This window comes from Calonectris borealis, chromosome 5, assembly GCF_964195595.1.
Source record: "Calonectris borealis chromosome 5, bCalBor7.hap1.2, whole genome shotgun sequence".
Classification (NCBI taxonomy): Eukaryota; Metazoa; Chordata; class Aves; order Procellariiformes; family Procellariidae; genus Calonectris; species Calonectris borealis.
In genome coordinates, this window is record NC_134316.1 from 7,704,160 (window position 1) to 7,717,255 (window position 13,096).

A 13,096-nucleotide genomic window follows, 5' to 3' on the forward strand; every position below is an offset into this window, starting at 1 on the left:
CGAAAGGCTTGGTATGGCCTCACATGCCTTGTGGCTGTAAACGCAGCCAAGAAAGGGAGGCACCCCGCTGGGGGCTTGCTGCAGAGTCCTTCTGAAATCAGGCTTGAAGGAGCTTGAGCTGTGCTTTGGGGCCCTGGGGCAGCGAGTTAGGTTTTTTGGGAGGCTGTTGGACAGGGAGGTACGGGGGAATTTCCTCTCTCCACCTTTGCTCTCCGGTGCGGCGTCGGTGGGCGTGTGTGCGCGGTGCCCTCACGTTGGCTTTGCGACCACAGGAGCGGCAGTCGGTTTCTGCCTTTCTCTGGTTCCTGTCCTGTCCAGCACCAACTGGCAGACTGGTCAAAACTGTGTCTTTCTGTGGTTTTACAGTGTTCACATCCGCTAAAAACCCATGACATCTTTGCTGGCCCAAGTTGCCGGTAAACCAGATGTGTGAGGCCTCCAAAGCCTGGTCTGAAAGGCTTGGCTTTCTCTGATGTGCATAGCAACACCTTGCAGTGGTCTCTTTGTTGCAGGAACATACAGGGTTGGGGTTTTTTTTGCAGGCAGAGTGGTTTTGTTTGCAGAAGATGAAACAAGATCAGACTGACATTTCTGATTTTATCTGTGAACTTTGCTGGCTGTCCACGCTTAGGCTGCACATTGAGGTGACACGAGCTGAAGTGAAAACATGAACTGAAGGGTTAGCTGCCGTCATCGTGTTGTAGCTCCTGAGTGTAACTTTCCCACCCCTGGTTGTTGAGGGACTTTGAATACTTGCATTTTTATGAAGCTGAGAAAATGCCTGTCTCCATCTGCAGTGGCTTATTGGAGAGAGTGTAACTTAGACAAATTATCACGCTTAGTGCAAGGGTAGCTGGAGGAGATGCTGTTGCCTATGGTTAGCCGCAGTATGCGAAACTAATGTTTTTCTTTGGCCTTAAAATCAAGAAAGTTGCAGCATAAAAAGGAATCAAAATGGAAAAAAAACTCGCAAGCAGCCTGAGCCAGGTGCCAGTCAGTACTGGGGGGGGGGAAGGCAGTCGAAGCCCAGAGAAGAGGTAACTATCTGAGGTGTGACCCAGCGGTGCTTTAGGTTTCAGTCTCTTTGAATCCGTATTGCTTTCGAGGTGATGTTTAAGGTGAGAGGGTGAATCCACAAAGCCCTCGAGGGAAGCCGTTTCCAAGTGGCCTTTGGGTGTTTCGGCACTCTTAATTTTCCAGAAGACCTTTGGCCGAGCTTGTAGAGGTCTCCAGCCTTCCCCAGCACAGTCTGAGGCCAGCAGATATTGTAGAGTTCAGTGTTTTTAAAAACAGGCCAGAGCTGTTCCAGGTTGGTCACTCCAAACTGGAAACACCAATTCCAGTAGCTTTTTTCTGAACTGAGGGCCATAAAAAGAGTGTGATCTTTACAGAGCTACTCTCTTCTGAGACACCATGATACCAGCAGCCAGCTGAGGGGTGCAGATGTCCCATAAATCTTTGATTAACAGGTGATGTCTATAGCTTGATACATTCTTGTTCCTTATTCCTCAATTTATTCCCCTCCAAGTCCAGGTTTTTTGACCTTTCATGTGGGAAGGAGTGTTTATGTGGTTTTCTATGCCATTTTAAAAGGTCTGGAGGGGAAGATTTAATTTTATTTCTTCTTTCAATTTTTTTTTGTATTTTTTGGATATTTTGTTATAATGCTGGCCAAGCTGGCTTTTTTTTTTTAACTGGGATTACACAGTCATTTTTTTATATGTGATTTAATTCATTGACCTAGTGTCTGAGATCTTTTTTTTTTTAGTTGGGGCTTTTGTTTTGTTTCTAATGGAACAGTTACAGATGAACAAGAGTGATGAAAATCATCCTTTTGTGTGTATGTTGAGTAAAAGACTCTAGTCAAAAGATGAGCTAATCATGTAATCCTGCTGTGAATTAGACTGTCTTGAGGGGAAGGGATGCCGAGGAAGGATGCGTGTATGGTTCACTTGCGTATCCCAAAGGATGCATTGTTCCAGAGAAATGACTGAATTTGTGTATTACAAAAACTCTCCAGCGTGTGAGCTTGAAATTTCAGCCGTGCGGTTAAAAAAACAGGGGCAGAAATTTGGAGGCTGTAGTTAGATTTGTGATTCCCCCCCCCCCCCCCCGCCCCGGGGCAGGTGGGAACCCGCAACTCCCATCAGCTTGCCCTGGGTTGTGGTTGCCGTTGTTCAGGTCTTCTGGAATGAGCTCAGCGTTAATACCGTGCTGTGCGCACATGCGCGCGGGAGGCAGCCTTTACCCCGAGGGACCCCGCAGAGTTTATTTATGCAAATGGCAAGAGCCAATTTGTTATTCTCTAGGCGATGTTTATGTGCCTCGCTGCCACGGCATAGGAAAGCCTGCGTTGTGCCCACTATCAGCAGCATCAGATAACAGAGCGCGGTTTTAAGTGATAACTGGTGATAACTGCCCGGTTCCCGTAGCTGTGACAATGACGCCAGCGGCTCTTTGTTAAAGGAGCTAAAAATGAGGCCGGTGCGGGGAAGGAACCTGTGCTTCTCAGACTCGCGCTCACCAGCTGCCCAGACTGGAGGAGATGCCGCATGCGCCTTGCCTCCTTTCTGAGTTTGCTGAATTTTCACTGCACCTCCTTCTGGCTAAAAAACACCCCAAAACCAGCGGAAGAAACCAACCTTCCCTTTCTCAGCCTTTCGGATGCGGCGCGGTGCACAGTCATCTTCCCCGTCTTGATAGCCCCAGGGCTGCATGTGCCATCTGTGGCACGCTCCCTTGCCGTGGCTTGATTTCTCCTAGGCAGAAGAGGTTCCTGAGGCTGGCGTGTACTTCTGCAGTCACTGAAGCAGAGAGGTAAAACAGCTAACGGAGCACCAAAAATCAGCTAGCAGATGGCTGTAAAACCTGCCGCCTTTCTGCCGCCGCCTTGTTCGTCTGGGAGTCTTGGGCCGTGGCGGCAGGTGCCATGGTGGCTGCGGCCGTGTTTAAGAAGCATCACTAATGTGCGCAAATAATTCTGGCTGAGCAAGCATAGTGCGGAGTATTTCTTCTCCTCTGCTTAATGTAGTTATTTTGATTTGAAATCAAAGGACCAAATCTTCACCTAGCATAAGTCGTCGTCTTGCTCCATCGCAGTCAGGCGAGTGCGGCTTTGACACTCCGGAAATTTGGGGCTGAGCTCATTACATCTGCTTCAGCTCTTGTGCACACGTGTGTGTGTGCAAAGGTTGTCTTGGCAATTCCCTCTTGGTGAGCCCGTTCTGATGACACCTGCGATCCTCTCTGGTTTTGAAACACTGCCACGTATAGCCCCCCTGAACAGCCTGCCCTCCTGGAAACCTCTTACCTGGGAGCCGCAGGCAGCTCGCGAGGATGCGGCGCTGCCTTGTCAAAGGGCCGGCTACGGAGGGGAGGCATTTCGCGCAGGGCAGCGTCTGAGCGTGGTTCATGGTTGTGTTACTCCTATGAAGACAAATGCTGAGAAACAAACCTCTTTTATTATTCCTTCTCCGGCTCCTGTGCTTTGGCATGACTTGACCCAGATACGGATGGCCACTCGCACTGCCGGGGGAGTTGGACATGTGGCTTTCCGAAGCCCGGTACTGAGACAGCACGGTTTATTTGCTCCCAGCAAGACCTGAGGCAGATTGCTTTGTGTGGGGGTTGTGGGCCACGAAGGGAGAACAGGAACATTGGGAGCGCTGAGGGAGCCTGCCAGCTCGTGTAATTATCTTGTAATAATTTGCTTGCAAGCTCCCTGAGCCCTGCTACTCTTTTTGGAAACAATAAATTTTTGCTGGGAAGCAGTGACACAGCTGTCTCTGTATGGAGATAATTTTGAAAGCCTGCCTTCTGCTCTGCAAAGCATAAACTGCCAAAACAGTGAAAAATGACTGTTTTCTTGGGGAAACCCTTTGGCTTCAATGAACTCGGATTGAGCCCAAAGCTGATTTTCTGAGGAGTTGTGTGCATAAATTATTTCCAAAAAGATGAAATGCAAACTTAGCGAATTCCTGAGCCAGGCTGATTATTTTTTTTTTTTTGGGGGGTGGGGGGGGGTGGGGGATGGAAATTGGACCATTGATCTAAATGGCATTTAACCAGGTCTCCATATCCTCCAGATGCTGTCTTATATGGCAGCTGTCAGCTAAAGAGGAGTCTTGGGTGAAATTACTGCTGGGATGTGTCCTTGGTGGGGCGGCTCAGCCCCTTGTCCTGAAGAGGAATCAGCATGGGCAGAAGCAGCAGTTGGGAGGGCTCTGCTGCAACGGGGATGTGCAGAGCTTGTCCAAGCCTATTCCTGGTGGCTCCAGAGGCTGAAGAGGCCCCGTTGGTGTTTTCCAGTGGGTCTCCTGAAGCTCCACCGATGACTCTCTTGAGAGAAGTCCCCTCTGGCCTCCACACTGCCCTTGGCACAGCAGCTCTTGTAGGGCAGCAGATAGAGGATGCCGCTTTGCTATTATCTTCTTCCATGTCTGCACGTAGGAAACACTTGTCTTTCCCCATCTCCTCCCTCTACGCTGCCTGAACCGGGGCAGTGGTGCTGCCCTGTCTGATTACGTAGCGTGAAAGCCTGTGATCGGAGATAAGCCTCTCACCCTAGCTGTCTTCAGAGGTCTTTGGTCTTGTGTGGGTTGTACATGGACGTCAGCTATGACTCTTAACTGGGAGGTGGTGGAAGTTAGCCATCACACTGGCCTTTTTTGGGCATAGAAAGGAAAAGGATGCTCTTTTAATAAAATCTGGATTTCCATCTCCCCACTCCCCCTCCCCCCCCCAATGATGAAAAGGGAAGGTATGAGGGTTCAAAACAGCTTTCTAGTAGAGCTGGTGAGGACCAAGGGCTAAAGTGTTGTTTGAGTTCGATTTCAGTAGGTGCTTGTGTTTGCAAGGGGCAGTAACCAGTATGTGGACTGTCCCACCCCGTGGCTTTTGCAGTCAGGGACTCTCTTCAAGCCCCACCAACACCCTGCTAAGACAACAAACAAATAAAGCGGGTATATGTAACTGCTGTCAAACACTGTCCTTAGGACATAGTATGTGCTTCCAGCAGCCCTTGCCCTGCTAGTAGGCGAACAAGTACAGATGGCAAATTGAAATTTAAACAAATAAAAAAAACCCTCTCTTGCACTTGAAATGGGCAGGGCTAATCTTTAGATGTAGGCCAGCCTTGAAATGAGCCCGCTTGATCCCACAGACTTTATTTGTTTCCTCCAAGTGTTTCTTTCATTTACAGTAACAATTGCTTTGCAGCTTTATTCATCTCGATCCCAGTCCAGAAATGGTGCAACGTGATTTCCTCATGTGGCTGCCGCTGCTGCAAAGGCTTTCGTGCCACTGTTTCCTGTTGACTCAAATGCTCTTTTCTTACTTTTGCTGACGTCAAACAGAGATAGCAGTTCAGGGAAGACTTCTGAGCAATGCAAAACAGAAAAATAGAAATGCGAGGATTTCAGCATTAAGCCCTGTCAAAAAACACTCCAGCTTTCAACTTCTCCTAATTCCCGCTGGTAGTCCCCAAGAAAGGAGACACATAACTCTAAGACAGGTCAAATTCGCAAATATCTAAACTATCTGCTGTTTTAAGATTTCCTTTTTCTGGCCCCTTTTTAAGCTATTTATTCACTCTTAGTCTTCCTGCTGCAAACTGCCTTTTTTCATAAAATACCACTGTTTATTTTATTTCTCAATGATTCCTGGGAGAGTGTTTGGTCTTTGTAGTTTGGCAAGCTGATGGCCTTGCTTAAGAGTAAAAATGGAAGACCTTGCTTGACTCTTAGATGCTGGTCCCCAAAGGGTGGTCATTAGTGCTGATCTTTCTAATAATTGTTGCCAGGTATGTAGCAGGCCAATGCACAAACGCCGTATTATAAAGAAGTTGTAATACCCATCCTGCTCTTTTCTTCAGCAACCCTATGGGATTTCTAAGTGTTAGAAAACTGGGCAGACAATTAGCTGGACCTCTTTTAAATAAAAAAAAAAAAAAAAAAAAAGTGGTCAGTCCAAAGTTCTGTTAGGCCTAAATGGGAGAGCTGCAGTAAGTAAATAATCCATATTTATGCTTGACCTGTGAAATGAGACCATGGGTGGAGGTGAGCCATTAGCTGTTACACTCGTGAGCACCATGTAACGCATGCAATGATATTTGCTAAGGTTTGCAGTTAGTCTGAAGCAAGAGCTGTTTGTAACAAAAAGCTGCTAATTCCATGTCAGCAGTGATGTGAATTTTAAAACTGGTTGTTTCTGTGCTCACCTGAACATTTGAGAAAGAATAAGTAGTATCTTCCTGTAAGCATCGTGGTACAGATGAGTACATCCAGAAGTCTGAGATGGGCCGTGGAGTTTTGCCAGCACTGGAGAAGCAGGATGTGTATTTTTTAAGATAGGAAGAGTTAACTTTGTTTCCCTGAAGCTCACCTTTAAGGAAAGAGTAGAAAATATATGCCTGTTCACCTAACTGTATGCATGTTTATACAAGCATATATATTACTTATATAAATACACATACATCCCTCATCAGGTTGGTAAATTAAATTACCTCCTGTTGGAGACTTGGCAAGAGGGATTTCTTTTTTAAGTGCGGGCTTGAAGAGATGCCTGGACGAGCTGGGCTAGATAAGCACGTGGCATGTGGCGAGATCAGCGAGGAAGGAGGTAGGAAAGAATAACAAGGAGATGTAAAAGCTGGCCCGACTGGCAAGGCAGAGGCGATATCTGTGCTGCAGCTGGAGGAAGGGTTGCTGAACAGGTAGGCACGGCATAGCCAGACTGGGTTTAACCACCTGCAGCAAAGATGTGGTATTAGAGATCTGATGTGGGCTCAAGAGCCAAGGTCACTGGTGGGTTTGCACAGCTTGTGCTGCTCTGGCTTAGACTGCTGCCTAGATGAGCCAGCTTGGGTGTCTTTCAGCAGCTCTATAATAAAGGCAGAGTGAAACAATGAAGTATTGTTGTTTGTACGGACTGGAGATAGCACTTAACACGTAGCCTTGGTGCTACACACAGTAGTGTTGTGAGATTGCTGGGAACACATCTATCAGCTTCTGGAAGGAGCCCAGAAGGAGCTGTTGAGCAGAGCCCAGGATGGTGATGAGAAGCAAGCTCTCCTCATCTGTCACGAGCAGTTTGCTTTCCTGCTCATGTCCAGAGAGGAATGAAAGGATTCCTGGTTGCTGTTCTGCTGCGTGCATCTCAAGATGTTAATACCAGTAGTCATTTCAAGCTGGCTGGGTGCCAGAAAGCGGAGCATAACAAATGCTTATCCTCTTAAACTTAGAGAGGGTTTAAAACTAGCTTGTAGATGATTAACATCAGACCTGGGAAGGGGCTTGTGGGGAAAGAAGGGCAAATAGTACCATTAAAAGGCTGACTGGTCTCAGCTGAATTGTATGCCTCTTTTCCAGTCCGCTTGTTCCTGATATTCTGAGTAAAACTGAAACAATCAATACTGAATGTCCTGAAACCATTACTAGGGGAAATTTTTGAACCAGACTGCAACAATTCTAGGGTTTAGTTTTGTGACAAATCACTGTGTCTCCTTCCTCTCACAATTAAGCGAGCGCCCCTTTCGCACGCATTAAACCCATACCCAGACTGTTGAGCATGCAGCTTAAGCAAGTGCCTCCCTATCTGTAGACTTTTGCAAAAACCAGAACAAAGCCAAAAAAGAAACCTCAGAGACCAGCAGCTGTGGTTAATGAGCTGAACTTTATTAAACAGTTGCTTTTCTGCCCAGCAGAAACTTTGGTTTATACTTCATCCTTATTAGTTCCTTCATCACCCAGAGGTCTCTGCAGGTTAATCAGAGGAAAGTTGAAATCTGAGGGCCCAAAAGGCAGCTGCCATGCAAGTGTATGGCAGGAAATCCCATTCTGGAAAACAACGCACCTTCCCCAGAAATAGCGTCGGGATACCCTCGAGACGACGTCGTCATTGCTGTTCCTGAGCCCTTGTGCTGTCGTGGCGAAGCTGGAGTCTGTGAGCAGTCTGGTTATGCACGTTGTGTTATGGAGCGTCTTTCCCCAGGGAGCTGAGGTGTTTAGTAGGGAGCAAGTGGCTCTTCACAGATTTCTCTTGTGCCCGCTCAGCTCAGAGAGTGCTGTTGGAGGGGTATCATCCTCTGCTGGGTTCAGGCTAAGGACAGTTTAGGAAACTCTCCAAGAGACGGTTAGTGATGAGCGCACACCTACTGATATGCCTAATCCACATGTGAACAGGAATTCATTTCGTTACTGGGGGCAGAATTTTTGGGGGGAGTGCAGGGCAAGGAGGTACTAACAGATCTTCCTGCTGTTGACTTAATCTTTCCTGAAAAAGTCAGGGTTTGTTTTTACCACCCCAAAGTCTCATGGGTGCTTAATCTGTTTTTGTTTGGGAGGTAATACGTTTACTTAGAATTTTCTAAGCCTGACAGAGGATATGATTAATGCTGTTCATATCTGTTGTGTTTGCGTGTGTGAAGGATCGCCTGTTCTTTGTGATGGAGTTCGTAAATGGCGGGGACTTGATGTTCCATATTCAGAAGTCGCGTCGCTTCGATGAAGATCGGGCCCGGTTCTATGCTGCAGAAATTATTTCAGCCCTTATGTTTCTCCATGAAAGAGGCATCATTTATCGGTGAGCTCTGCATTCATTCATTCATTCGCTTTGTCTGAGATCTATAGCTTGAGTTTTCTGCTTGAATAAATAACTGTCACTTGCTGCCCACCAGGAACAAGTCGTCAGCTGGGATAACAGTACCTCCACTTTCCCCCTGCACGTTGTCCAAGGTGCACCAGCTTCCAGGAAGGAGTGAAATTTCTGGCTGCAGTATTGACTACAGGGAGGGTCCTCCTATGACGTGTGTGGGAGCACGTAGAAAAACAGGTTTTCCTTCCGAGGCACAGGGGCTAGATTTTGCGTTGGTGTCGATTCACATTGCTCTGCAGACGTAGCTGGTTTGTATCAGCCCCAGAACTGCCCCTTGTCTGCACCGCGGGTGCCTGCATGGCGGCTGGGTGTTAGCTGCTGACCGACAGAAGCCTCTGCCGAGCTGCTCTGGGCCTGTCCTGCTGCCATAGAGCACATGTCAAACTGATGATAAAGGGAGAGGCATTAAGTGAAACCTTCCTAGATTTTCTGGGAGGTAAATGCTGTTGCTTTTGCCGCTGTGTGCCTTGTCATTTAAAGGCTAATATGTGCTGGTTACACCCAAGCCTCTTTGTTTCCCTGTGTTAGCTACGGGCCTGTGTTTAAACCCTATCTATTTGACGTACCTATCCAGTACCTCTCAGCCCAGCTGCTAAAAGTCTTTTCATTCCTGCCATGATCCTACAGCAGGAGTTTTTCCTTCCTGTCCATGTCTGGCATCTTTGTGTTTGCAACAGGATTGGAGCATCATTGCCTCCCAGCATCAGCCTCCGCTCCCAGGTCTGAAGGCTGTTCTCAGGAAGCCGTTTCCCATACACAGCGCTCTTTTTCTTGTCGTTCCTCTGTACTCAGGGGACAGTTTGGTTATATTTGTTCCCTTCTATACTGCCAAAGTGCTCCACTGTCGGCTCAAGCATCAAGGCATGGACCAGCCATGGATCAGGTAGCCAGTCTGCTTTGCAGAGGCCTCCTTGACCAAGACGGCCATTCAACCAGCACCCTCCCGTGTAAGCCAGGGGCAGAGCAAGACCTCTTCTGGGATGGAAGAGGACAGCTAGAACAGGGAGATGTCAGCATTGAGACAGTCTGGTTTTAGAGAAAGGTTTCTTTCTGACATGCTTTGCAGAACATCTCTGGCATCCTCTTGCCCAGAGCACTGGAAAGGAGGAACAGTCAGTTGTTTTCCTTGGATACCGTTACCTGGGCTCCAGCCGCAAAGCATGCATGTTTGGGAATGGTCTGCTCTAGCCTTGCTCAGTCCAGCACTGCAAAGAATAATGTCAGCTTTCTCTTTTTGCTGCTTGGTTATGGTTCTACAGCTGGGACCCACAAGTGGGTCCAGGATGGGACCAGTTCCAATCCCAGTCAGGCTCTGTTAGTACCATTTCAGACTGTGGGTTGGGCCAAATGCCATCTGGTTTGGGGCTTCGCATTGTTTAACCCAGACGATGCAGTCCTGTGTTTAGTAGTGCGTCCTCCTGCATCAGATAAACCCTGGGTTGAACACACTAAAACCAGAATAGCTGAGGGCTAAAGTGGCCAAAGGGCCGGGGGCTGTGCGGGGAAAACTCTCCTATCTGATGGTGAGATGGTAGGATAAAATCAAGTAAAAGCAGCTTCTCTTTCTCTTCCCAGCTTGAGCTCCAGTAAGAAACAGATGGTCAGGTGAGGACAGAGAATATTAAATTATTTTTAAGTATGAAATCATATGATATATGTGGTACAGTGAAATAGAGAAGGAGTGTGATTTTAATATTCTCCAGGTCCTGAGAGTATGAAAATTACTAGTGATATATACCATATGTATCGAGCTTCTAAAGCACTGTGATTGCCTGCATAGAATAGCAAATCTACTTACTCTACAACTGGATTTCAGTCTAATTCTTCCCTTGTGAATAATGCCAGCCGCTGCCAATTACGCAAATGACATTATCCTTAAAATAGTGACATCCAGTAGTTATTGTCAATCATTCAGCAGCAAAATTGTGTCTGTGCATAATGTAATGCCGCTGTGCTTACAGCTTGTCCTGTCCCCCCCCCCCCGGGCCTGCTGCCTGTCACAGGGCAGGAGTAATCGAACCCTCTGGGTTTTGGCACTCTTCAAGTGCTGCTGTAAGTCATGATAGAAACTGGAGGAGTAATTGAAAAGCTCCTTGAACAACTGCACGGGCTTTGATCTTGTTGAGAAACTGGTTGAGCCGTGGAGTCAGGTAGCTTCAGCTGCACCGGGCAGATTTGCAGGGGGATGACTTATTTTTTTAAAATTAGTCGGGGTGACTCCATTCTGGACGATGTAAGAGGAGAAAGCTGCTGGCTGCGGCTGTACTGAGCTGAGATTGCTTCTGTCAGGTCACAAACACCGGGCTCCAGGAGGGAGTCTGCAGCGTGGAAGGAGGTAGTCAGAAGGGAATCACTGCACTTCTGTAAGAGAGTTTGGAGATTTTATGATCAGAATGTGGGTCTTGCTTAGGAAGCTGAGAGCAGGGAGGAGAGACACCAGGAAAACCCTGACCACAAAGTGTTTTGCCACAAGCTGTTCAATGTGCCTCTTCTTTCTGGATTCCCAGGGTCAATGGAGTAAGAGCGTTGCTGGCCTAGAATACCCTGGGTCATTTGTTTTTCTTCTGGGCTAAACTTAAGCATAATAATACTGTATTTTTTCCTTGCCCCCTTCAAGATTAAGCAGTTCAGGAGAGAGTCTGCATTTACCAACACAATGAGCGTTCTCCTGGTAAGTCAAGTTGCTTTTGCCATAAGTGCTGCCAAAAGCTGGGTCTTCTCTCCTTTGAAATGCCGGAGAGGCTTGAGAGCCAGCACTGAAAGTTCATCGAGAAGTAGCTGAAATGTGTTACTTTGGCCTGGGGTGACAATGCTGGTAACAGCTAAAATCAGGTGTTTGTTGATTCCTTTTCCGGCCACACATACGCAATTTGAAACAGCCACAGTGCAGTATTTCTGCAGTCACTACTGTGAGTCCATGAGAATGGGGTTCCTGAGGCAGATGGTGTATTTTGGTCATATGTGACTTTTTAACATCTAAACCAGGCTTACTGCTCTCATAGGGTGGTTTTCATGACGCAACTGAAATTTTCAGTAAGTTGGCTTCTCACTTTGAGGAAAGTCTGCTTTCTGTTTCTAAGCTCTGGCTAGAATAGAAGTCACATAAACATACGTGTGTGTATTTGGGTTTTATTAAAAGAAAGATTTCAGTTTCACAGATTTTTTTTTTTTTTTTAAATCTGCAACACTGCAAAGGAGAGATGGCTTTCTGGCCTTATCAAGGAAAACATCTCTGTCTTGCCCTAAGCTGAGGTTTAGCTCTCAACTCAGCAGTGCTTATTTATAGTTGCTTCCTGAAAAAAATGTCAACAAGTACAGTGTGGTTCCTTATCCCATCATACAGGAGGCAGGACTAGAATGAATCCAGCCATGAAAGCAAGCTTTTCAACATGTCAAATCATAGTATATTGTGCACCCCACAAGGCCATATTTGGGATCAGCTCCTGCTGTATGTTGCCAGGAAAAGGTTAGGCGATAATCAAAGCTATTGTAGATAAAATCTTTGCTCACAGGGCAGTATTCTTGCACTGCTGCTTTCTTTAAGCTTCCTTCTAAAGGAAAATAGTATGCTGTGCCCTGTTGCAGGTAGTTTGGCTTGTGATTTTTATCTAAAGACTGTATGTGCTATTTTTCTTGAGGCAGCTCTTCCCGACCTTCGCTTTCCAGTTCAGCAGTTCCCAGGGTAGGGGAAGCATATTTTGGCTTTTGTGCATGCGGGAAACAAAACAAATCAGCATGCACATCTGAGCAGTATTAGATTGCACAGTGGCTTACTCAAAGCAAGTGCACTAGTCCACTCGTAGTCTTCTAAAAAGCAAAGAGATAGTAAATGATTATAAGGGTTTATTTTAAAAGCAGGACTTTTCCTTCCATCTAGCATTAGTGTAAGAATGGCTGGGCTGCCCTCAAACCTCTGCATGGGTTGGTGTACAGCTTTACTAGTGGGTAGGTCCGCTTGCCAGGATCATCTACATGGTGTCCCTCATGTGTGTGGTGCTCTCTCTGACAGGGAAAAGCTCCGTCTTCTCTGGGATCTGGAAAGATTGCTGGATACTGGCCAGGTCTCTGAAATCATCACCTTTCCTTAGTGTAGGAGACCTCTCAGGTCTGCAGCTCATGTGTCTCATGACTGTTGGCTTTTAAAAGGAATGAGTTTTTTGCAACAGGTTAATTCCCTGCCAATTCGAACAATAAGCCTGTGACACTTGGAGGAAGGTTTACATAAGCCTTTTACACAGACCAGTTTTGCTGGAAAGACTCTTATTAACTGAAACAACACTAAATTTTCTTTTAGAAAAATCAATTAAAAATTACATGCTGAAAACAGAAGCTGAATGCCTTTGCTAATTACATAGAGCCACTGTTAACAGAGGAACTCTTACTAGTGTGCTGTTTGCTTTTTCCATGGATCAAGACATTGTAGATATGGGATGCCGCATGTTCT

At 46.7% G+C, this 13,096-nt stretch overlaps 1 protein-coding gene across 1 annotated transcript in view; it reads left to right on the plus strand.

Moving 5' to 3' along the window:
• The window catches only part of PRKCH (protein kinase C eta), a 118,392-nt gene that overhangs the window by 63,672 nt on the left and 41,624 nt on the right, over positions 1 to 13,096 (plus strand). The window contains exon 10 of the mRNA XM_075150875.1: positions 8,426 to 8,580. Within this exon, the coding sequence (XP_075006976.1) occupies positions 8,426 to 8,580 (155 nt within the window). The remainder of the gene's footprint in view (positions 1 to 8,425; positions 8,581 to 13,096) is intronic.